We start from the raw sequence: 26357 nt of genomic DNA on the forward strand, positions 1-26357 counted from the left end.
CCTCGACACGTGTTTCGATCACCAAGATGAAGATGATCATTTGGTGATCGAAACACGTGTCAAGGTGTTGAAATAACTGTCTGATGTTGGGAGAAAACTCCAGTAATATTCTTCAATCTGAGATAGTTCTTCAGATACTGCATTCTAGTTTCTGACAGTGAAAATAAAATGATTTTTCATTTTGTAATCAACGAAAAACTAACAATAGGGATATTGCTTTCGGCTACAAAACTTCTGTTATTCAAGCGATGAAACTGAAAAATATCTTCGAAAAAATATAGCTTACTCCAAAATATATTAATTGGCAAAAAAACATTGTACATCAGAAAAAGAGTTCGCCAAAAGTCTCCTGAGTTTACCAAAATTGAAAAAAACTATGTTTTCAACACATGGTGTAATGTTTTGGTCATTACTTTAGGAATTGTAAACATACATTTATTGAAACATGTTACTATTAATCTCACTACATATTGGTATAATTTCGACATTAAAAGTAAACACCATTCTATCCAGCGGTTTCAGATTCCTCCTTTGGATCTCCTTTCTGATTCCACTCCTGTATTTTCACTGATCCAAATATTATCCAAATCGTTCCCATCACGATGTAAACAGATCCACCAATTTGGAAGGCAGTTCCCCATTCTTTTATACCGCTCTGCAAAAATTCAAATACAGACACCAATTGTGACAAGCAAATTGAACATTCGGGTGTTTTTATGGAGCGAGAAATTGAGGTGAAAATTATTTATGGATTGTTAGCAAGCAAAGTATGCACCTGACTATACGGAGTAATAGGATGGAGAGGACTCCCGTCTAAATCCCAAGAGACTAAATATTAAATGTGTTCGGTTTTTTCAAAGCAATATGCCACTTACGTAGTTATGGATTAGCGCCCCTGTAACAGCTGGCACTATGAACCCAGTCGATCCACCAATGAAACTGTTTATACCATAGATGGTACCGGCAAAGTTCGGAGCCAAATCTTGAGGGTTTTGTAAATTTGTGTGAACGCAAGCACCGTTCAGGCCCAAGCTGAATGTGAGTAGCACCATAACCGGTATCCAATTGCAACCTACGAAACTAATGCCAATCAACAGGATGCCGGGTATTATGTGAGCTGAAAAAGAAAATCGAAAGGTCATGATATAATGAGTAATTTTTTTGCTGGTATCTTTTTAGCAACAGTGTTTATGAGAGATCACGCGTAAATCATATCTTATGTGCCATTGTCAAACTTGCCCAGTTTGGTCTATAATTTAACCATGAATCGACTTACGAATGAACAACGCTTGCAAATTATTTAATTTTATTATCAAAATTTATGCTCAGTAAAGAAAGTGCATCGAGCACTTCTTTCAATTTATGGGCAGTTTCGTCGGCCTACCGAAGGAGCTATTCGGAAGCTTGTGACTAAATTTCGAACCCAGTTTACATTATTGGACATTAAACCACCAACACGTATACGTAGAGTGAGGACCGAAGAAAACATTGCGGCTGTATCCGCCAGTGTTCGTGATGACCGTGAAATGTCGATTCGCCGCCGTTCGCAGTAACTGGGCCTCTGTTACTCCACTACGTGGAAAATTTTGAAAAAGGATTTGGGTGTAAAACCTTATAAGATACAGCTGGTGCAAGAAATGAAGCCACACGACCTCCCACAACGTCTAACAGTTGGTGAATGGACGCTGGCAAAGTTGGAGGAAGATCCACATTTTTATCGAAAAATTGTGTTCAGCGACGAGGCTCATTTCTGGTTGAATGTATAAGTTAACAAGCAAAATTGCCGCATCTGGAGGGAAGACCAACCACAAGCATTGCAAGAGCTACCGATGCATCCCGAAAAAGTCACTGTTTGGTGTGGGTTATGGGTCGATGGCATTATCGGGCCGTACTTCTTCAAAGACGACACTGGCCGGAACGCCTTTGGATTATTTCTCGTAGGGTCATGTTAAGGATCATGTCTACAGGGATAAACCAGCAACTACTGACACTCTGAAAGCCAATATTGAAACATTTTTACGTGAAATACCGGTCGATATGTTAGAGAGAGTGTGCCAAAATTGGACCTTGCGCATGAGCCATCCAAAGCGGAGTCGCGGACAACATTTGCATGAAATCATCTTCAAACATTAAATTATATTGATCGTTCTATCGATTTCAATAAAGATTTCAACAATTTTTGTGTTCTTTTCAAAATCAAATCCTATACCTCTTAAAAAATCACCCTATATATATCATCATGAAATTTGCTGAAATTTTCCGAGGAGTATATAAATTGTTGTATCATCAGAGGTGAATTTTTTTTAATGGGTTAATGTATAAATTAGCACTGGACCAAGGCTAGATCTGTGCTGCCCTCTGAATTTTCAAATTTTTTTCCTATGAGACTATTTTGATTTTATTTGCAAACTTATTGTTGTGTATCACTTTTATGATGTGGAAACCCATTAAGGTTATTCCCTCTGATGCCAAAATAATTTAGTTTTGACATCAATATACCATGATGTACCAGGGTGGTCCCAGATGTACCAGGGTAGTCCCAGAAGTACCCGGCTTGACCTAGAGATGGCGGTAATTGTTTCAAAAATATCTTTGTATTAGAAAGTACACAATCTATAAAGCATGTTTCAATATTGAAGACGCCGCGTTATTTAGTATTTGTTTGGCAGCCGTCAATAGTGAACGTTTTTATGGAATTGTGAAAATGGGTCATCGTTATGGATTCTACTCTGGGTGAGTCTGCTCATTCGTTTGAAACAGTGAAATATTGAGTAGCGGAGTTTAAACGAGGCCGTACGAGCTGCCAAGACGAGCAATGCTGTGGTCGACCAAATGAGGTGACGATTCCAGAAACGGTGAAGAAAATCCACAAAGCGGTACTGAGTGATTGTCGACGGAAAGTGCGCGAGCTAGCAGACTTAGTAGGCATTTCAAAAAGTGCGGTACATCGTAGGTATACAGGGTGTAACTAAATAAGTGTCAAACATTTAAGGAGGTGATTCCTCATCGAAAAAAAGATAGGATCTTTCATATACATAACATTTGTTCAACAATTTTTTTCACAAGCACTGAAAAAGTTACAATATTGAATTTACCTTGACGTTTTGTACTACCAAAAAGACACTTAGCCAGTAATTTATTGGGTTTACCCCATGGTTGTAAGGGGTGAAAAACGCAACCACTAAATTTCATTTCCAATGTAACTTTTTGTCTTGTTATTTGTTTACCATTTGAAAATTCATTTCCCATAGCCTGTTTCATTCTGAACAAAAAATGTCTCCTGGGTTTTTTGCACAAAATAAACCAGTTCGCAGCAAAAAATTATTTTACAAACAACTACTGAGATACATCGTCATAAATGCGAACTGGATTTATTGTTATATTGTAGTTAGTACCTGCATTGAACGATTAAAGGGTAATAAACAAAACTAATTTATTAATAACAAAACACACAATATGTAGAAATCATAGTAAATGTTCAATATGTCTACCTTCAGACATTACGCATGTGTCTAGACGTCGGCGCATTGAGCCACGTATTCGCTCAAATATTCCTGGAGTCTCTCTGATTACCCTGCACGCATCGATGATGCAGTTTCTTAAGTCCTCTACATCGCGATCAGGAGTACGATAAACCAAATGCTGTAAATGGCCCCAAATACAAATGGTTGAGATCCGGGGATCGAGCGGGCCAGTTCTGTGGTCCTCCTCGACCTATCCACTGATTTGCATATGTTTCAGTTGAATGCTGACGTGCTACTTGACCAAAATGGGCGGGGGTCCCATCATGCATAAAAAACATATCCCTTCTGACGCCCAAAGGAACTTCCTCCAGCAGTACTGAATGCACTTATCTTAAAAATTGAACGTATGCCTCACCATTTTGGGATGCACGTGGAATAATTTTCGTTGACTATCTTAAAAAAAGGCAAAACCATCAACGGCGAGTATAATGCGAATTTATTGCAACATTTGAGTGAAGAAACCAAGCAAAAACGGCCTTATTTAGCTATATAAGAAAAAAAATTGCTGTTTCATCAAGACAATGCACCAGCTCACAAATCCTAAATCACAATGACCAAAATTACCGAATTAAAGCTTGAATTGCTACCTAATGCACCCTATTCGTCAGATTTAGCCCCCTTGGATTATTTTCTGTATCTAAACTTGAAGAAATGGTTCAGTGGTCAAAGATTTCCCAACGTTGAAGAAGTAATGTCGGCAGTTATGGCTATTTTGAGGAGCAAGACAGCTCTTATTATAAAAACGGTATCAAACTTATTGAACGTCACTGCGAAAAGTGTATAGAGCTGCAAGGAGATTATGTTTGAAAATAGTATATTACGAACCTAGGGAGAAAAGTACGGCATTGTCACCCGCGAAATTTTGTCACCCGAGCCAAAGGCGTCCAGGGGCAAGGCCCAGTTTTTCAATCACAGATTAAAAATTCAACTGCCGTCACGTATTCCAAGTTATCATAGAGAGTTTGATAAACAATTCGTCGCTAGGTTCCCGAGAGAAAAAGTTAGTTATGGACATGCGCGTTAGTGTTATCTAACCGTGAGAGAACGAGGCACTTTCGTCCCGCATACAGGAGAAGAAAAGCGAACTTTTCATCCCGCAGTGAGAAAAAAGAATTTTTTCTGGGACAACCACGTACAGTATCAGTACATAAATCTGAAGACAAGAGGCAGCATTTTTTATCACTGCCAATTTCATTTTGAATTTTTAAACTGACATCCATTACTGCTACCTGCCAGGAACGTACTGATCATTATATAAAATATTATTGTAATATAATGCTCGTTTTTATTTTTGATCTTCTACAAAGTCTAAATTAAGTAGAATATGTATGAATGGAATAGGTACTCACAAAAAACCATGAATATTTTTCTCATGACAGCCTTGCTTAGCAGTCCTTTCAGCATGAAATAGTCCCCAAGGAATCCAAAGAGAAGGCCAAAAATCATTCGTGTTAGAGGCGGAAGCGATCCCAATCCTCCTGCAGCTTGAATGTCGAATCCTATCACTTCCGAAATGAATTTTGGAACGTTGACCAATTGCAGATAGAGTCCCCATTCGTTTCCAAAATGGCATAACGCCAAAATCCAAAATGGCCACGACTTTGCCATATCCCAGTATGGTGGAACAGTCTGAAAGTCACAAGACAAGTTAACAGTAAAAAAGCCTACAGAGTTCAATTAATTTTTTTCAACTCTTTGGAGTTTTTTCTTATTGTCATACGCAATACGCAATGGTTGTGTTGGTTACCATTGATTTTAAAAGTCAAATTGGAATGTTTGAGCTAATTTTTGGCCAAATGAATGAAGGTACATAATTTGAATTTGTGTAAGGATGACAAATCTAATAGTTTTTTGGTTTATACAAGTTTACTGAAGGCTCCTTGTATTTCAACTTGTATATACACCTTATAACATATATAATATTGTAACGAATCTGAACCCGGCCCTGACCGATATCTCAGCCAGCGAATAAATATGACACCACCGCGAAAGAAGCAGTCTGACTCGCCGGAAAAATACTAGGCTAGTATAGAGATCACTAGTAATTTTTTCTCCAAATTTCAATATTTTGACTCTTTTTAGCTTATTACTATATAATGTCGTTGAGTGACTTTCAGCCAATTTTTCTCTACGAATTCAAATTGAAACAATGCGCTGCCGAAACGTCCCGGAAAATCAACCAGGCTGATTTGCGAAAATTCGTTCCAGAAATTGCAGCCTCAAAGATGAGCCCCGAAGTGATCGATCTACAGTAATCCAGGACGAGGATTTGAGGATTCTGGTGAATATTGCAAAGAAGAATAGACCCCGAACTATTAGTTTTGTTCTTGTTCTACGAAATTCAGGTTCTAGGATGTCAGGATCATGCGCAGTTGATATAGAGCATTCTGGTTTATTGAGGATAATTTGGGACTGATTAATCCTCTGTTCTGGTTTCGACTGCGAAATGATCCTAAACTGTTTTGAACCGTCCCGAATAGTTCTTGCTCTCGAGGCTGAACTGTTGAGAACTGTTCCCGTTGCTCATGCGCATTCATCTGAAAATTTGTTTGGGCTATTTGCTAGGATGTTTTTTCATTTATTTGATTTGAATAATTGATGATTGAGGTTAGACAACTTTTGTGCTGACTTTAAGGATAAGGACATAACAAAATGGACATGATTAATAGTATTTTCTTGGCTTCATCTTTTCATATATACGATAGGTGGCACAGTTGTTTCCTCAAAATCGTTTTGGTTTAGACAAGTGTCCGATACTATTTCGGACTGTTTGAGATTGTTTGCTTGTACGCATCATGTCTTGCATTGATTCCAAACAGTTTCGGATGTTAGAACCAGAACAAACCTATTCTTCTTTGCTTTTGCGCAACCAAAACGATCCTTTTTTTGAAGTGAATCGTCAAGTACGATGAAAGGTGGATTCTCTACGACCACAGGAGACGTTCAGGATAGTGGTCGGACACCGATGAGTCACCCAGACACTTCTGAAAGGCGAAAACTCACCAAAAAAGACCGTCGTTTCTGTATGGTAGTAAGAGGATGGTGTCATTCACTACAGCTTTCTGCATCAGGGCCAAATAATCACAGCAGAATCCAATGGGGAATGTTCCTCCTGACGCAAATCAAGTAGTTTTCATAAAAGAGCTCTAAAACAACGCATTTTAAATCTATCATTTCAATCTTTTACTTTAAAAAAGTATTTAAATACTTAAAAAACAGGAATAAAATAATGCATTCAACATTTGAAGGGATTCGTTTCTATTTCACCATTCGGCAACATCGGTTATAGCTAATAAAGGACAATGAATCTGTTACCTGTATGAGACAAACAATGATGACATATTTCAGAGGCGTGCTGTTCTGTTTACTTATGTTCCGACTTCCAAGACATTCTGTGACATATGACATTTTGTGCACCTAACCTATCTTCCTCTATATAAATAAATAACAAAACAACTGTTGTTTATGTGGCTTGTGGAGGTGGTATTGAACTATAATTTATATTTTGCCTTAATTGTTGATTTATAAAGATACTTTTCCTTTTTTAAAGTAGAATATCTAGGTACGTATAAATTATTTCATCTTGATATAGGCGCTGTTGCCAATATGTGAATTAGAAACAAATCCCTTTAAAAATTAAAACCCAACATTTGAAACATCAATTTGAATACTTTTCGAAGTGAATTTGAAAAACTCATGAATTAAAGTCAACTTTATTTTGTTCAAACTTGCATTTGCTGTAATAGCCCAAATTGAGGAACATTCCCCATTGTGAGGACATCGATGAAATGTACCGAAAATTATATCAGCAGCAGCCGGCACTGGTCAACAAGAGATTTATGAAAACAACTATTTGTTTGGTATAAAAGAATTGAAACCGTGGAAACTTCAATAAACATGTTGACAATGTAAACTTTCAAGCGTTCTGAAAATCAAAGAAATTGTCTACGACTCAGGCTTGTACAGAGTGGGTCAAATTGGATAGTTTCAAAGGAAAACTCCTGTTTTGAAACTAGATAGATGAAAGTTGATGGTTGTGTCTGGGGGTCAAATTTTATGAAAAACTCAATGGCGAAAACCACATATCGATATCTATAATCGTTTCTGAGTTTTTGAAAGATGTGCATTTTCAAAAAGTTGCTGTAACTTTTTTCCGGTCAAAAATGTCTTGTTTCTATGATAACATTTCCAAAGCACTTTTTACGCAGAATTGAATGGTGTAATGGACTTATTTTTTGACATGAGATATCAATAGTCATTTTTTAATGAGTCATCCTGTATATTCCTGCATTTTTCAATAGAGTTCAAAATTACTTTTCAAAAAATGTAGCACATTTGATGTTTGCTAGAGTCATCTTTTAGGTTTTTTCTTGTAGACTTTGAAATGCACATTTTCATCAAGTAGGCTTTGGACGACGCGGCTATAAAACAGAAATAAATTGTTGAGTGGTAGCTATCAACTGTTGAGAAAGCTTTTCACAGCAATAATTGAAACGTATTGTTTCAATAAAACTGATAACAATTTATACTAAATATAGTATTAATAAATGAAACTTCAACAATAATAAAAAACAAACAATGAAATATATTTCTTTAGAGAAGGTGTTAGAAATGTTTACTAGCTTCTCCTACAGACAGGCGATACCTTTTCTGAACGTTTTTTGCTGAATTAACTAGTTCAATAAGAGTGAGAGAAGCAAAACTTTGCATCACTACCGCTTCCAATTCGTATCTTAAATTTCCTTCAACCTTTCCCAGTGGTAAAAGTCCATAGGCGTTAGGTGCGGTGACCGGGCCGGCCAACGGTTGGGTCCTTCAATTATTACCAAAATTTGCTGATAATTGCAGTGTTGTGAGGCGAAGACCCGTCTTGTTGAAAATATATATTTTTCCAAGCTCCACTGGTGGTAATTTATCAACAAGGGGTTCAATATTTTGCCTTAAAATTTCTAAATACCTCTGAGATGTGAGAGTACCATTAAAAATGAATGGGCCGATAATTCTACCCCTGAAAGCACCTGCCCACACATTAAACCGAATCTGCCTTGACTTCTGTTCTCAACAATAGAATGAGGATTTTGTTGTGCCAAAGTACAAGAATTGTAGTGGTTGGAAATGCCGGCTCACATAAGCTTCGTCTGTTCAAAAACAATTCAACGAAAAAACAAGCACTTAGTAACGACTTTCTAGGAACCACTGGCAAAAAGCCATGCGGCGTTTAAAGTCTCCTGGTCTGAATTAATGAACTTTTCTGATCCTATACGGCTTGAATTTGTGATTCTTCAAAATCCTTCTAACATTAGTTTTTGGTAGGCCTATTGATATTTTCAAACTTTCCTTTACGTTTTGGGATTATTTTCAACAGCTCATAAAACGACTATTTCTTCCAACTCCTTATCTCTATCCCAAATCCTATCCCAAATCGACCACCATCAATTTGGTTGTGTTGCTATCTTGCTTAAATGTCTCTAAAAGGTTGTTTTCTCTCTGGATACCCCTCGTGATACAAACTGCTTACTGCTTCTGCATTTTCCCCGGTATGTATAAAACACACTATCATACTCCATTTTTCATAAATTTCATACTTCAATGCAAACGTATTTGAAAATTGAACAACACTTCTAAGAGCATATTTACTGCTTAAATCAAAATTTGACAGCTACTAGTAAAGATTTGCATTCTGTTTTATCACCACATCGTCCAAAGCCTATTTGATCAAAGTGTGCGTTTCAAAGTCTATGTGAAAAAATCTGAAATCTCTGTATTTCAAAGTGTGCTACATTTTTGGAAACGTAATACAGGGTGTCTCATTGAAAAAAAATGTTTTCCATCAATAACTATTGATATCTCATTTGAACAAATACGTTTTTACACCATTGAATTCTACGTAAAATAGTGCTGAAATGTTTTCATAGAAACAAAAAATTTTGGACAGGAAAACAGTTACAGCAACTTTTCGAAAATGCACATCTGCGAAAAACATGCTGTAACTCAGAAACGATGATAGAAATCGATATGCGGTTTTGACTTTTAGGTTTGTCATAAAATTTGATCCCCTGACACAGCCATCAGTTTTAATCTATCTAGTTTAAAAACAGGAGTTTCCTTTGAAAGTGTCCAATTTGGCCCTCTCTGTACATCTATTTCTTTTTGATGTACTATGTGCATCATCATCATAAGAGCTAAGATTGAACGTAAACTTCAACGAGATAGATCAAAATAATGTACTACGGTTTTGTACACCTTGAAAAAGTCTACAAAAAAGTCCGCCATATTATATCTCTATTTCTTAGGGATAACACATAATAACCATTATTTATCCTTTACTTTCGACGAGAAATAATGGTTTATTTACGAAGCAGTTTCAAGCAATACAGCATTAATCCGTATCCAATTGAGTACTTCAAATACATTGTGAATTCAATATAGATCGACAAGGTCCTTTACAGCATGTAATTTAAATGAATATTTTTGAAGGTATTACAGATTGAAAATGCAGCGACATAGCGGTTGCGGCGGTACCGGCCGGGGGGGGCGGCACCGTAGCGATCGCACGCATTTATATGTATATTTAGTATCAGCATTGTACTCGTGCGTAGCCGAGGCGGGTCGCTAGTCTATAATACGTGGACTATGGGTGTTATGGTGATTCAATAATCCAGTTTCGATAGACTCACCTTCTTTTTCGTCACCTGAACACCTTGTGCTTTTTTTATGTAATCTCTTTCCTCTTCTGTGATCCATCTATTTGTCGTAGGAGAGTCTGAGCAGATGAAATAAAACAGAACACAAAAAATGACGTTCTTGATAGACACTGCGTAAAATCCCCAATCCCATCCGAAGTGGGTTGTGATGGCCCCTACCATTGGCCACGTGATACAAGTGCCTAGTACATTGCCCATCAGAGCGCCGACGAACTTTCCTTTTTCATCGGGAGGAGCCCAATGGGCTATCAAGCATTGGAGCGCTGGATAAACAAGGCCCTATGAAAATGAAATTTCTAAAATATAGTAATAGCCAAAATAGCAGATCTAGTACAGCTTGGCAAATTTAGCTATGCCTCCTAGATGCGCGAATGTTAGAGATGATAATTGTCCACTACCTATTTTTATCAGGAAGTACAATCGCAAAAGAATTTTGACATATAAATTGTGCAAGTGTTGACAACTACATATATTATACCAGGAGAAAACGGGAACCCAAATTGTTCCATTTGTGCAGGTGGAAAATAGTAAATAGATAAGTACTCTTTGATTTTTCTGATTTTCATGGAATTATTTTCCAGCAGCTTGACTGCATTAACCTTTCTAGATTTCATATCATTTCTAGAAACATGTGGATTCGTTTTCCGAATGCATTTCAGGTTAGCTTCCCAAGTTTCTGCTACCGCAGTTGTCGGTTGATTGGTCAAACCACCAACACTGACATAAAAACTTGGTAAGTTGACTTGGGTGTCACACCAATAGGTGGTTCCACTTATGTTTCGCTTGCGTTTACGCAGCTATTTTTATCAAGTACTTTCTTGGTTTTTTCTCATTTTGTCTTCAATCGAGGACCGCCTGCCCGGTACTGACGATGCCCAATAGGCTGAAACAGCTGTATACCGGTGGCTCTTAAATTGAAATCAATATGGGAATGATCTAAGGGTACTTATCTATTTATTTTTTGATTTTCATGGAATTATTTTCCAGCAGCTTGACTGCATTAACCTTTTTAGATTATATATATATATATATATATATATATATATATATATATATATATATATATATATATATATATATATATATATATATATATATATATATATATATATATATATATATATATATATGTCATAACCATATACCCATGATTCGTCACCAGCTATGTCCCTTTTAAGCAAATCTGAATCGACGTTGACGTTATTCAACAATTTTTTTTTTGTTAAAATCCAGCAATTTTGGAACGAACTTCGCTGCCACATGCTTCATGCCAAAAATTTTCGAAATAATTGCATGGCATAAGCCAACCAAAATGCCGACATCCTCAGAAACTTCTCTAATAGTGATTTGAAGATTCTCCATGACAATTTTTTTCACTTTCTCAACATTTTCATTCTGTATCTGAATGATACAGAATATATTATTTACAGACTGTGAGTTCGTCAACTTATTTGCAGATACATTATTGGCCTGTACTGGAGTAAATTCAGAAGAAACTGTTGATAGAATGAATAAAGTTCCAAAGAAAGTAGAAAAATATCTGAAAACCTATAACATGAAACTTAACGTTAAAAAAACAAAAGCAATGATAATTACTACTAAATTAAAATATAATCAAACAAATACAAACAACATAAATATAAAAATTGAAGATGAACGTATAGAAATAGTAACATCAGTGAAGTATTTGGGATTTCAACTTGATAATCGCTCATCATTCGACGACCACTTCAAATTTATTGAAAAAAATATTGCAAAAAAAATATATTTTTTTTCAAGAATCCCAATAACTTATCAATAGATACAAAAATTATGGTATATAAATCAATAATCCAACCTCATTTTGACTACTGTGCATCTTTTTTATTCTATTTTAATTTGAACAAAGTACAACAAATACAAAAACTACAAAATCGAGGAATGAGAATAATTTTAAAAAGTAATAGGTATACCCCAATTTCTAGTATGCTATCTGCTCTGCAATGGCTCCCAGTATCCACAAAATGTTTCTATTGTTCCATGGTTTTCTTTTATGAAATATTAAATAAAATGACCCCACACTTGCTATCATTAATAACTTTCAATGAGGACATTCATCACCATTCTACTAGGCACAACAGTCACATTCATATAAATATAATAAATACAAGAAATATAATGAGCAGTTTATTTTTTAAAGGTTGTGTCCGATTCAATGATTCACCTAATTCAATAAAATCTACTCTCTCATTAAATATTTTTAAGAGCGAACTGTTAAAATATATTCATGATGGAAATTGAAAAATTCCCTTTTGTTCAGTTCAAATTATGTATGTATATAAAGTTGTATTATTTATATAAAGTTTGTTGAATATATTATATTTTAAGTTAGCTAACCTGTATATTAGGGAATCCTAATTCAATAAATAAATTCAAATATATTGTTGATGTGGTGAACATTCACCTTATTTTTTAACAGTAATGTAACTGAAGGCAAAAAGGTGAGTTTCTACCAAATATAGAAAAACAGATCATTTTTGTAACAGGAAGAAATTGAAAACAAAAACACAGGTATTTCTAATTTTTATAGTAAAATTTCAGATTATATGGAAAACTGGATCACAGAAAAGTTGTAGATCTTGATATTTCCTACAACATTTGTATAAAACTTTTTTATCAGTAGGTCTGATTTCTGTGGAGATTATTGAAAACCATTTCCAACCCCTGAAATTCATCCATTCCATCCCCTGGATCTTAAATCAACATTGAATTATATTTTATTTGGCGTACACTGGCGTAAACATGTATATTCAATTAACCAAAACGTTTACAGTTTTAAAAAAGATAAAATCTAGAAATAAAACAATAAAAATTTCTCGTTCCTTCATTAACAAAATTCTTTTTAGAACCACATTGAAAACATGCGGATGCAAATGAGGGGGTATCTGCGAAAGCTCCACATATGCGGAGGAGGAGAGGTTCCGTTACAACCCTACAAAAAACTACGTGTATGAACAATCTGAGAATTCGGGACTTACCCCACAACATCCTAGAACGAATCTGCATACCACCAGTAATGACCAATGTATCCATGCCGCGTATATCGTCAGAGTATTGAAAATTGCAGCCACGACGTGTGCCCAGAATATGATTAGGAACGGTCCGAAATATTCCGAGAGAAAACCGGCTGGCAAGGAAAATATCACATATCCATAGAAATATCCTCCCAAAATTGTACCTTGTACTTTTTCGTCCCAATCGTATCGTGGTCCATACTGCAACATTGAAAGTTAGTTTAAAAAATGGGGACCAAATATAGTAAATTTAAGAGATATTTATTTGGAAAGCTTTGTACTATTCTCGGTCACTATAAATTCAAATGAATAAAAAATGTGACAGACAGAGATTCTACGCATTTTGAAGAACTGAATAAAACTTTGTTTTTTACCACTTTTATTTGTTACTAATGTAACTGGAGTTTCGTCTTATAAGGATATCTTCAAACAATTACAATAAACTGGAAATAAATCATGTTAGCCCTCATATATCTACTGTAGGTAATAATAGAGGTTCTCAACTTTATTGAGTACCAGAAATTTGTTTACCTGTGACAATGTGGATACGCTAATTTGGAAACTGGTGAGTAACATAGATTAGCTTCTAACTTATCTTCTTTATGTGTTTTAATCAGGCCATATAGTTTAGGGCAAGAGGGGTTCAAGAAGATAACTCCATAGTTTAGTTTAGTTTAGTTTTTTTATTGGTCACAAGTACACCATGGTGTCTGGACAAGTCACATAAAATACACATATATGACATATATAAAATTGTAAATTATGAACCATTTACATTGTAAAATTACAACATGATTACTAACACATGACATATGAAACAAAATTTAAAAGTGAAACATAAACATATTAAGGTCCATATAGATTATTAACAAATCTGTTAGTCATATTTATAAATAAGAGTTAGGAGTATTATGTAATAATTTGAAACAAATTTAACCAAAAGAATGAAAAAATAACAGGAATTGTAATTCAAATTAACTTAGGATAATTCGAAATCATTTACTTCGTAGTAGGCTTTCCTCAACAGAATACTCTTCAGTTTCTTTTTGAATATTTCCAGGTGTGTATCTTTCATTTCAATAGTTCATTTATTGAACAGTCTCATTCCTAGATAATTGCGACTAGTACTTGCTAATTTATGTAAATAGGCTGTAAGTAGATAGTGTCCCCAATTTAATAATCCATATGTCATAACATTATGAAATAGTGAATGGTATGTTATGATAGCCGCTTCCCTACCTAAATTAATTTTAACTTGTCTAATAGCATAAATGGCCTTAGATAACCTACTCGAAAGATTGTCTGTGTGAGTTTTCCACGACAAGTTGCTGTCCAAGTGGATTCCTAAAAACTTTAACGACTGAGCATCATTGACTTGGTTTGAGAATATCATAGAAGCTGTTTTCGCTTTATTGATTTGTAATTTATTTGCGTTGAACCAATCATTAGCTGACTCAGTTATGTCCTGGATAACGGTGTTTTCCTCTCCTTGTCTTACACTCGTATAAAATGTTGTGTCGTCGGCATATAAGATAGTCTTCATATTAATTGAAGAGGGCAAATCGTTTATATATATAAGAAACAGCAAGGGTCCAAGAATACTGCCTTGTGGTACTCCATATTCTATTGGGGATTGTTTACTGAATTTATTGTCATGGTACACAGATTGTGTTCGATTTGTCATATAAGATCACATCAAATCAAGAGATATACCTCTGAGACCATAGTATTCCAGTTTTTCGAGTAAAATATTTTTTGAGACACAATCGAAAGCTTTACTCAGATCAACAAATACGGCCAAGGTTGATACTTTGTCTTCGAATCCCTCTCCTATGAAATTGGCTAGCTCAAAAACTGCCCCAGCAGTACTTTTCCGCTTTCTAAATCCAAACTGCGAACTAGTGAATAAATTATTTTGTTCTAAAAATGAGGCTATTCGTATTGCAATTATTTTTTCAGCAATTTTACCCAAAATGGGGACCAATGCAACTGGTCTGTGGTTTGATATCGATGTTGTATCTCCTGATTTGAATATTGGTATCACTTTCGCTATTTTTAGTTTATCCGGAAATATTCCAGTTGTTAATATATTATTTATTATCTAAGTTACTGGTTTTAGTAATGCATCTAAGTTTTCTTTATATATACACACTGAGTGGTTGTAGATGTCAGTTGAATCGGAATTCTTGAATGATTTTATTATATCAGTTATTTCTTCTTCTGATGGTTATCTTCTTGAACCCCGGTAAGAGAACTAGGAATACGTCTTAACAAGTTGTTCAAAAAGTCCCCCGTCACAGCATTGAAAATTAGCTGACTTTAGTGGAAAAAATAAGTACCTAATCAAACCATGCCACATAATTTAATTTTAGTTTCATTCGATGTAAGAAATATGTTCTTCAACATACCGTACAACGAATGTAAACCTCTCATTTTAGATATATTAGATCAAGCCAAAGTAGACCATATAATTTCTTATGAAATTTCGGCAGCTTTCGATGTATGCCTGAATCAAAGTTACTCACAGTTCTACAACAAATTTCATAAACAGGATTCAGGTTTACCAATGGACTCACCCCTTAGTCCACTTTTAGCAGACTTATTTATGAACAGCTTGGAGACCACTATAGTAAATTCCGACCTGGGTAAAAAATATATTCATTTTTGGTACAGATATGTAGACAATATTCTTGTCTGTTTCAAAGCCTCAAATTTACTAACAAATCAATATACCCCCAGATCAAACAATCAGAAATCAAGAAATTTGTAACTCTAACATATTTTGGTAAAAGAACAGAAACAATTGCTGGTTTTTTCAGAAAAAACAATGTGGAAGTAGTATTCAGATCACATGACAGGTTATCTAATTTCCTTTTTGATGCCGAAGATAAAGTGGACACGATGAGGGAATCTGGAGTTTATAAGTTTAAGTGTCCGGAGTGTAATAGTGTTTATGTGGAACAGTGTGGTAAAAGACAGACTAGCTAAAAATGATTGGATGTTTTCTAACCATTCCCTGAAATGCAACCATAAGTTCCTGAATCTTAACGATACAGAAATTTTGCACCATGCAAACAAAGGTTGGAAACTCAATTATTTGGAATCCTTGAAAATTGCATAAGCATTGCGGATGATTAAATCGACCTTAGCGTATCCACATTGTCACAGGTAAACAAATGTCAGCTATTCAATTAAGTTGAGGACGTCTATTGTTACCTACAGTAGATATATAAAGGCTAGCATTATGATTTATTTTCAGTTTATTGTAATTGTTTGAAAATGCCCAGCTTACGTTTGTGGTTCTTACATATGAGATATATGAATAGTTTTTCTACAATGAATAAAATACCTCAAGAGTAACTTCACTATATTTACTCGACTCATAAATTTTTTCATCCTTCTTATCGCCTTTTCTACGTGTACTCTAGCTATAGTTTTATTTTGCTGAATTTGAGCTTTTGTGACTTCAAGATTCCGAGAGAAAAAGATGTGTTTCCATTTAAAAATTGACCTAGACCTCCAAATAATTTGCAAGGTCATGATCAAGGTCGAATCTAATATCACCGTCGAATAGTCGTGAGAAAAAGTGAACATCTGATACATTTTCTTTTTTTCACCCTTGTAGTATATTTGACTCTTAACTGTCTTTACGAGTTCAACATTAGAGTGGCTAAAGACCATATTGAGTCGTTGTTGTTTCCACTCTTTTTATTTCCGCATTAAAAGTATTAGTTTCAATTGAAAAATCCGATTTCGACTTTTAAGGTTGCAAGTTATTTGTTAAGGTCAAATCATAGGTCACCATCGGGTAAACCTAGGCTTGATCCTTGGTACTCCCTTGGGTCAATACCGTCGTTTTTGGTGAAATGCTGTTTCAAATATTTATTCTACTGTGTCGTGGTTTATACTGATCAATAGAGAATTTTGTACTCTATAGGTACATTCATTTTTTCCAAATTTCAATTTTTTGCCTTTTTTCAGCTCATTGAAAACAAAAAGGAACACTATCAGCATCAGGGGTTTATCGCATACCGTGCTCTTGTGGTATATATCGGATCCACTAAAAGATCTGTGGGAACCAGGTTGAAGGAGCATGAGAGAAAGTGAATTCCACAAACATACGGATAATTTCAACAGAAAAGAAGAAGCTGTGAACCTCAATCGAAAATGGAATTCCATTCTAAGGAATTTAAGAATAGCAAATAGCATGACGACAGGCAGAAAAAGTTCATCAGATGTTATTGACAATTTCCCTAAACCAGGTACAGGTATTAGCACACCAAACTACCTCAGAAGTCAGCATAAATACGGGTTACGTAGCCATAATATCCAGCCATCGGAGATATAATCTCAAGATGACTAAGCATCTGAAAAAGCTAGCCACTCTCGGCAGCGAAACGTCAGAAAGAAATTACAAAAATTCACGGCCTTTCAAACCCGAAGAATATTCACACAGAAATTATAACACTTGATAGTTCTCTCACAATGGCGGATGGATTTAGTAAGTTGGCATTAAAAGCACTCAAAATGATGAGATTTTTTTAAAATTATACAGTAACTGTTCAAACGATTTCAATGCTACAAAACTCGTAATCCATTTATTTACAGTACACCGAGCTGACAGAATTATTCGACTTGTGTTACGATGCCAAAAGTGTATTAATTCAAATGGCGCTTATTTTGATTGAATTATTAATAATAATAATAATAAATATACTTTATTGTCTGAAGATACAATAATCTTATCGACAAAGTGTAGACATTCATAAAACTTGATATATCATGGTTCACATGATATTGTCAATAAAATATAGGACTATCAATTAATTTAATTTTCAATTGGTTATAACTAAGTATTAAGATAAATAAATTAAATAACACATATTCCGTAATACTAATTAAAGCCAGATCCAGAAGAGAAGTTTTCAATTTTTTTCTGAACACAGCATATGTTTCAGAATGTTTTATTTCTGTTGGCAGATGATTGAATATTTTGGCAGCGTTATATATGCATGATTTTTTTTTGGGATTGGAAGTTTTATGTCATTTCTCTGGCGGGTGATTCCATCAGCGAACTTGTAAAGTGTTTTGTTTTTATATACTAGACAGGCAGTTTCGAGAATGAATAATGAGGGCAGAGTTAACAACTTACGAGTTTTGAATAGTTCTTTACAAGATACCCTGGGAGCCGCCTTACAAAGATAGCGAATTGCACGTTTTTGAAGAACAAAGATTGAGTTAAAATGTACTTGATTACAGACTCCCCAGAAAGCGATTCCTTATCGAATGTGCGATTCGATCAAGGCATGATAAACCTGCATTGCTGTCGCTGTACCTAGTTCATTTACAACGATGCGTAGTGCATAACCACCCGAGGCGATCCTTGAACCTAGCTGTGTAACATGATGCTGGAAGTTTAGTTCCCCATCCATGTGCACCCCTAGAAACTTATTACATGCATTATTTCTTATTGCACCATCACCCAGAGGGATATCCGGCAAAGATATCCCTCTGGGATGATACGCAGTTAGTTTTTTTAATATTGAAGGAGAGTAAATTAGCATCGCACCACTCTTTGATCTTTGTAATCCCTAAAACTATTTTTGAGTGCAAGTTATCAGCATCTTTATCGTACCATAGAATGGTAGTGTCATCAGCAAAGATTGTGAAAGAACCGTCGGTTGTAATATTTACTAAGTCGTTAAAATACAGTAAGAACAAAATTGGTCCCAGCACTGAGCCCTGAGGAACCCCACACTCGACGGAACCTCCATCTGAGAGCCTATGTGTTCTCACAATCTGAGTTCTCTGTTTAAGGTACGATTCTATCCAATCATAACTCTATTTTCTGAAACCATACTGGTTTAGTTTACGCAGTAGAATTTTATGGTTTACACAGTCAAATGCTTTTGCGGCAAAACATCGCCGCACATGCGTCTCCACGGTTTAGTGTAGTGTACAGTTCATTAAGGAAGACAAACATGGCATCTCCAATTCCTTTCCTAGCCTGAAAGCCAAATTGCTGCCTATTTAGAATTTTATTTCTTTCCACGAACTCCATTATTCTTACCTTTACTAGTTTCTCAATGATTTTACCAAGAATTGGTATAAGCGATATTGACCTATAATTGCAAGGGTCATTAATATCACCACCTTTATAGATTGGAATTACTATAGTGGTTTTTAGGAAGCCCGGATATGTTCCCGTCACAAACGAGTTGTTAATAAGTTGGACTAGTAATTCTAAAACGAAAATAGGCATGTTTCCAATGATACTAACTGAGATACTGTCATACCCACAACACTTTTTGTTTTTTATGCTACTAATAGTAGCCATAAGTTTTTGTAAATTGGTGTTATATAATATCAAGTTTTCGGATATTTTGATACTATCCATATAGATCAAGGGATCAGGGGAATCTGGAATGCTTATGGATAGTTTTTTTGCTATAGTGCAGTAAAATTCATTGAGTAAATTTGGATCAAGGGTAACGGTCTCAGTTCTTGGCTTGTTTCTTCCACTCAAATCATTTACAATCTGCCATGCCTCTTTGATAGCGTTCTTGCTATTAGACATTTTGTTATAATAATAGCTCCTCTTCGCTAATTTAATGACATTTTTATATACTCTATTATACCTGTTGTAGTATTCATGAAAGAATATGTTATTTGTATACTTTCTTATATTATATAACGATCTAAGATTTTTTGAGGATGTTTTTATCTCTTGTGTTAACCACGGTTTTTTGTTTTTTCGTTTTATTTTGATTTTTTGCATTGGAAATGAATAATTGAAGGAATTAGTCAGAAGAATTAAATTAGTATTCACTGAGATATTACAGTTTTAAGTCGACTTATTAAAAGTGGCACAACTTTTGAAATGGCAAAAAATTACTTACATTAGGTAACACACGAGGAGCTTTTGTGCTATTGTCTGTTTTGTCCGATTGTTGTGCCCTTTTGATACAGTCCGGGACAATCTTGTTTTCTCCTTTTGTCATTGAAACAATACTGACAGATATGTTTACACGGGTAGTGTAGCATGTGTAAGTCGTTAGAAAAACCATGCATCCAATCCAAAATCTGGTGGGGATTTTTATTTCTACAGAAGAGGTAAACAATCATGAAATATCCTCAGTTGATGTGATTTTATAAGGAAGCAAAATTGCTGTCTTCACTTTACTTTTTAGTTGTTGAAAATTCTATAACTTACTCATAACATCCACGAGAAAGTCCTCACTCAATGTATGTTAAATTGAGAATCTATTTGGTTTTCTTGGACGATACATGAACCAATCAGCTCTAATTTAACTATTTCAAACATAACTACTCTTCATACGTGAAATTAAATTTGACATTTGTTCATTTAATGTCAAATACCAGGCGTGCATTGTTGGCAAATAATCCCATCAGTGAACGATGATTTTCTTTCTCGAATCTTAAGGTCTGAAATCTGTACTGATTTGAGCTCCGAAATAATAATAATAATAATAATGTCACTCACAAGAGGTAAGAGCAGTGAAGAACTATCTCCGCGGCAAGTATCAGCACAAACATCCAATCTTACTCTACTCGTTTGGGGTAGTGAAGTGGACTCGGCGGGAACTGTATCAACTCGACGTAAAAACCGGAAAAATGATGCACCTCCACAGGAGTTTGCATCCCAAATCGTCCGTTCCTGTAGTTCTCCCGACAACAGGGAGGCCGTGGACTTTTGAGTTTGGAGTGTCTACATGATAGAATGGAACTGGATGGAGCCTGTAAAGTCATCAGGAGTTCGGGTCCCCTCCACTGCATGGTCTGCGACCATGAGAGAGCAGAAATTGGAGCATTCCTCTTTATAGGGCAGCTACCTGAGCAGCTGGTGAACTCGGTTTAGTTTTTGACACTGAACGAACTGAACTGAACTCTGTCACCGAGTTGATACCCGTTCAGCAAAAGGTCTATATAAAAGCCGCAGAGATCATTTTATTCATGCGACAAAACAAGGGTAAGCTAACTTGTTCGCTTGATGACCTATTCATTTTGTAGAAATCCATATTGAATATAGAATAAGAATACTGAAGAATACTGAATACTGAAGAAATTAGCGACACACTGTTTCGTTATATGGAATCTGCGTAATTTTGTGTCTATTGAAATTCTTAAAAGTTACTATTATGCATATGTTTACTCTGCCCTCAATCACTGTATTATTTGTTTTGGCAACTGCAATAGAATGAGTGACTTATTAATTTTCCAAAAAAAGATTATTAGAACAATTTGTTTTAAAAAACCACTCGATTCCTGTAAACCACTTTTTGCAAAGTTGAATATATTAATTGTTACTTGCATGTATATTCTTAATTGCGTAATCTACGTTAAATCAAATTGCTCCAAGTTTCAGAACAGAGATGATACATGTCTTCTTTCGGGCTTCACCCTGAGAAAAAACTATAACATTTTAATTCCTAGTCATATGTTAGCCAAGGTCACTAATGGACCTCATATCATGTCGATAAAACTGTACAACAAGCTCCCGATATCCATTAAAAAAATAACTAGTGTAAAGCTCTTTAAACAAAAAGTTCGGAAACTATTATGTGAAAAGGTATTTTATTCGCTTGATGAATTTTTTCACTCTGATTTGGAATTTTAAATTTTAATTTTTGTATCCCTTTTATGGTCTAAATGTTATATAGTATATCTTATAATTATGTTGTTTTATGATTGTGACCTCATTGTAATTGTACTGAGTAATGTGACTTTTTCCATGCCTTCCCTAGGTCTACGGAAATAAATATTTTTTGATTTTGATTTTGATGCCAATACATGGGGTCTTCCTCAACAACAGTGAAGATCTTGGCTTGCCAAAGCGCCTGACCTTCGCTTTTCTCAGGTCGAGCGGGCTGAAGTCTGAAAATGAGGGGTTCATCATGTCCTGCCAGGATGGTGTTTTCAACACCTTAGTCTACAGCAGTCGCGTGATAGGTATAGAGGTTCCTGATAGAAAGTGCAGGGCCGGCCACGAGGCATCTGAGATTTTAGAGCACTGTCCGCATATGACGAGACAGCGGTGTTGCCCTACGATCCGGGGGATGAATCCGTTGTGTGGAAAGAGAAGTGCCAAATATATTGGAACTATTCGTTCCCCACCAGAACAAAACAATATGTATCGTGGAGTTTTCAGCTCCTGGCGAGACGAATATCATCCGAAAAGAGGGGGAAAACAATATCGAGATTTCCTCTTGGAACGCCGCAGACTCTATCCAAAACTCTCTGTCAAGATGATTGTTTTGAGTCCTATGAATCTCAAAATCATGCCGGCTTGCCGCACTAAGACAGAAATATTAGCCGGATAAATGCAGAGGGCTGTCATTCTTGGCTCACCGCGCTCTCTCAGGGCACGTGATTCTCGGACTCAATGATTACTGACCCCACGGTGTGAAGAGTGGTCGTTGGTTGATAGTGCTAGCGCGCTCTCCCGGATGTATCGGGGCTTCGGGAAATAGGGCATGGCCAGCGCAAACTTAGACAAATATAAATAATAATAATAAATACTTTTATTGAAAGGTTACTGAGTACAAGATATATTAACCTAACCTAACAAATGGCAGAATTCAACATGTGTACGAGATAAATCAAGGCAGTAATTGCTCTTCTCTTCAACCATCAACAGCTTACTCATATTAACACAAAATATTTTGCAGTTGAAGTAGAAAGGAAGAAAAGCAGGAGAGGTGAAAAACAAATAGATGAGAATTTTATCCCTTTCACGTGAAAAGTCATGTCATAAACATAAAGGAAATTCAATATAATAATATAACGATAATTTTGGTATTTTCCCATATTTATGGTAAATGAATATTTGACCCATTTTTAATGGAAGCACCCCCCTAAAATTTGAAGTTGTAAATCGATTTCAATAATTTTTTTTTAAATGTCAAGTACTGAAAGGTCTACCTTGGGACATGGAAAATGTTTATTAAAGTTTCAGGGCATACTACGATATTTTTTCTTAGTCGAAAATCGGGATTTTTCATTAGCGATTTTTTATTGAAAAAATCACTACGCCACTGGATTCAGAGTGCCTCTAAATAGGTGTGACCAAAATTTCATGAAAAAATATTCATTATTAACAAAGTTATGACAACTCAAAAATTCGAAAACTCACACAGCTCACAGTCACAATATATCATTTTTTTAAATGATTTCAACAATAAAGTGCCACCAGATGGGAAGAAAACAAATAGCTAAATATTTTTAATGAAAATAACGGAATTACATTCACACAATTAAACTAACAAAGCAAAAAATTTTAATAAACGTAACTAATAACTAATTATTGAAATGTTTCGATTCAGTGCAACAATTAATTATAACTCATATTCTAGTAGCTTCTACTAATCCACCACGTATTTCGATACATGTGTCGTAGCGCTTACGAATGTTTTTGATTACGTTCCTTAGTTCTTGAGGGCTAATATCTGCACATACCTGTCGAATTCTTGCACAAAGTTCATTTCTATCTCTTGAGCGGTTTTTGTAAACCTTTTGTGTGAGAAGTCCCCAGAAAAAAAAGTCCAAAACTGTGAGGTCTGGAGATCTGGGTGGCCACTCTATAAACGGACTACCACGGCCTATCCATCGGTTTGGAAAATGTTCGTTAAGCCATTGCCTCACAGCTCTGGCATAATGAACTGAACACCCATCTAACTGGACAATTAAATTTGATCGTTCATTGATTGGCAGCTCGTGAATAGCATGAATAGCAGCTGTGTTTAAAAATTCTAGAAACCTCTGCGCATTAATGTTTTCCTCAAAAAAGAAAGGACCAATAATTCGTTCGTTCAATATCCCACACCAGACGTTGATTTTTTGGGAATACTGGCTTTTACAGTTTATTACCCAGTTAGGATTATCCGCTGCCCAATAGCGAAAATCTGTGATGACACTACTCCATTTGTAGTGAAAGTGGCTTCGTCGGTATATAAAATATGTTTTAGGAAATTTCTATTGTTTAAATATTCTCCTTGGGCTCATGAAAAATATTCCAGGCGTCTTGCTTCGTCACCTTCTTGAAGTGTGTGTAAAAATTTTGGCTTGAAAGGTTTAATATTCTTCGCCTTGAGACATCTCCGAATAGTATCTTGTGGAATATTCAAATCTAAAGTGGCATTCCTTATACTGGCATTAGGATTATTTCCGAAATAATCTAAAATGATTTCATCATTCCTGTCATTCCTGTTTCGTCTTTGTACAGGATTACTTTTTGACATCATTTTTGATACTGCACCAGTTTCATTGAATATTTTATTTACCGTACCGCAGCTAATACGAGGGCGATCTGGATGTCTCTCATTAAATACTGTACAAACATCTCTAGCACTTCTAACGTCATCTCCCGAAAGGCGTACAATTTCAATTTTCTCTCTTACGCAAGTGTCAAACTGTAAAATCATTTCCATGGCAACTGAGATTTAAATTGAAATATTAGGTCTTAGTTTTAGTTAATTTGCGTGAAAACTTGAATGGAATTCCGTTATTTTCATTGAAAATATTTACGCTATTTGTTTTTTTTTTCATCTGGCGGCACTTTATTGTTGAAATCATAAAAAAATATTCTCATGGCTGTATCTGTTGATATAGGGTGTTTTTTGTGACTGTTAGCTGTGTGAGTTTTTGAATTTTTGAGTTGTCATAACTTTGTTAATAATGAATATTTTTTCATGAAATTTTGGTCACACCTATTTAGAGGCACTCTGAATCCAGTGGCGTAGTGATTTTTTCAAAAAAAATCGCTAATGAAAAATCCCGATTTTCGACTAAGAAAAAATATTGTAGTATGCCCTGAAACTTTAATAAACATTTCAAATTTTGTCCCAAGGTAGACCTTTTAGTACTTGACATTTCAAAAAAAAATTATTAAAATCGGTTTACAACTTCAAATTTTAGGGGGGTGTTTCCATTAAAAATGGGTCACACTGTATAAGCGTGTAGATAATGTTACGAGAAAAAGAACCTCGAAAAAGAAAGGCTTTATGTTTGCGTGCAGGCAAAAGACGTTTAAATCCTAAATCAAGATTATTTATATCAGTTCTAAAGGACAATTTAGTGAATAGGTAAGCTGGTTTTCCAGTAGATATGACCTTATGGAATATAGTAGTGAAATGCAGTGTCCGCCTAGCATCCATGTTCAGCCACCCAAGTATTGATACATGTTCACGTCTCCTTGCGCCCGTGACTAGTCTTTTGCAGTTTTTGAAGTCTCTGCTTGTTAGATTTCAAGAGTTCTGGACCATAAAGAGTATCTGCATAATTGGCATGATATACATCCAGTGCGTCGCAGAGTAAAATTTTATTTTCGCTCAAGTAGGTATACTCGTTTTAGATTCATATAACCCTTTTGGAGAAACTAAGAAACGTGTATAGTGTACCGAAGAAGGCCTACATTTTTCGTGGCGTCTCTATTTGGTAGTTGAACCCCATCAATGGAAATATTAATCATTTCGCTACAACAGTTTTTAGCAGTTGGCCTACCAAAGAGCTTGCATTTAAAGAGAGACAGTATTTACTCGATTCAGTTATCAGAGAGTGTGAATCATGACTCATTTGATCGAGCGCAATATTGAGTGAATTTTCATCGAATTCTTGATACAACTATGTATCATAGGCGTAACAATGCATGGAAGTATGAAGCAGGCACTGTGAGATCAAAAAGCATATATAACAAAGAGAAGTGGGCGTAAAATCGATCTTTGAGGTACCCTATTATTTACTTTAAGGGTAGTCAGTTTTTTGTTAACAAATATGATACACTGAAAACGGTTAAGCACGCAATTTCCAAGAAGAGTTACCATGCGAAAGGGCGGAAGTTTGATGGATCACTGAAATCACCACCTTTGTGCAATGGGATAAGTTTATTATGAACTCGAGTGCATTTCATGCGGTATCAGGAAGGTTACCAAAAATTTTAATTACAATTTCGTCTATTCCAGCGACCTTTTTATTTTTAAAAAGACTGAATCATTTCTTTGAGCTCATTTGCATCAGTAGGGTGTAAAATAAAGTTATCATCGATCCAAATTTTCTCAAAA

The 26357-nt window shown here is 35.4% G+C and overlaps 1 protein-coding gene across 1 annotated transcript; it reads right to left on the reverse strand.

Annotated features, from left to right (window-relative positions):
• Positions 1-413: 413 nt before the first annotated feature.
• Positions 414-20661, reverse strand: LOC111511259 (sialin-like). The gene is made up of 7 exons (XM_074175820.1): positions 20495-20661; positions 20181-20383; positions 13246-13482; positions 10202-10507; positions 4874-5153; positions 876-1117; positions 414-655 (listed from the first exon to the last, which is right to left on the reverse strand). The coding sequence occupies exons 1-7, from the start codon at positions 20496-20498 to the stop codon at positions 506-508; spliced, it is 1422 nt and encodes a 473-aa protein (XP_074031921.1). The 5' UTR covers positions 20499-20661; the 3' UTR covers positions 414-505.
• Between the last annotated feature and the right edge of the window lie 5696 nt (positions 20662-26357).

Source organism: Leptinotarsa decemlineata, unplaced genomic scaffold (genome assembly GCF_025532065.1).
Source record: "Leptinotarsa decemlineata unplaced genomic scaffold, Ldec_3_MD MMD2_tig00001393_RagTag_RagTag, whole genome shotgun sequence".
Lineage (NCBI taxonomy): Eukaryota > Metazoa > Arthropoda > Insecta > Coleoptera > Chrysomelidae > Leptinotarsa > Leptinotarsa decemlineata.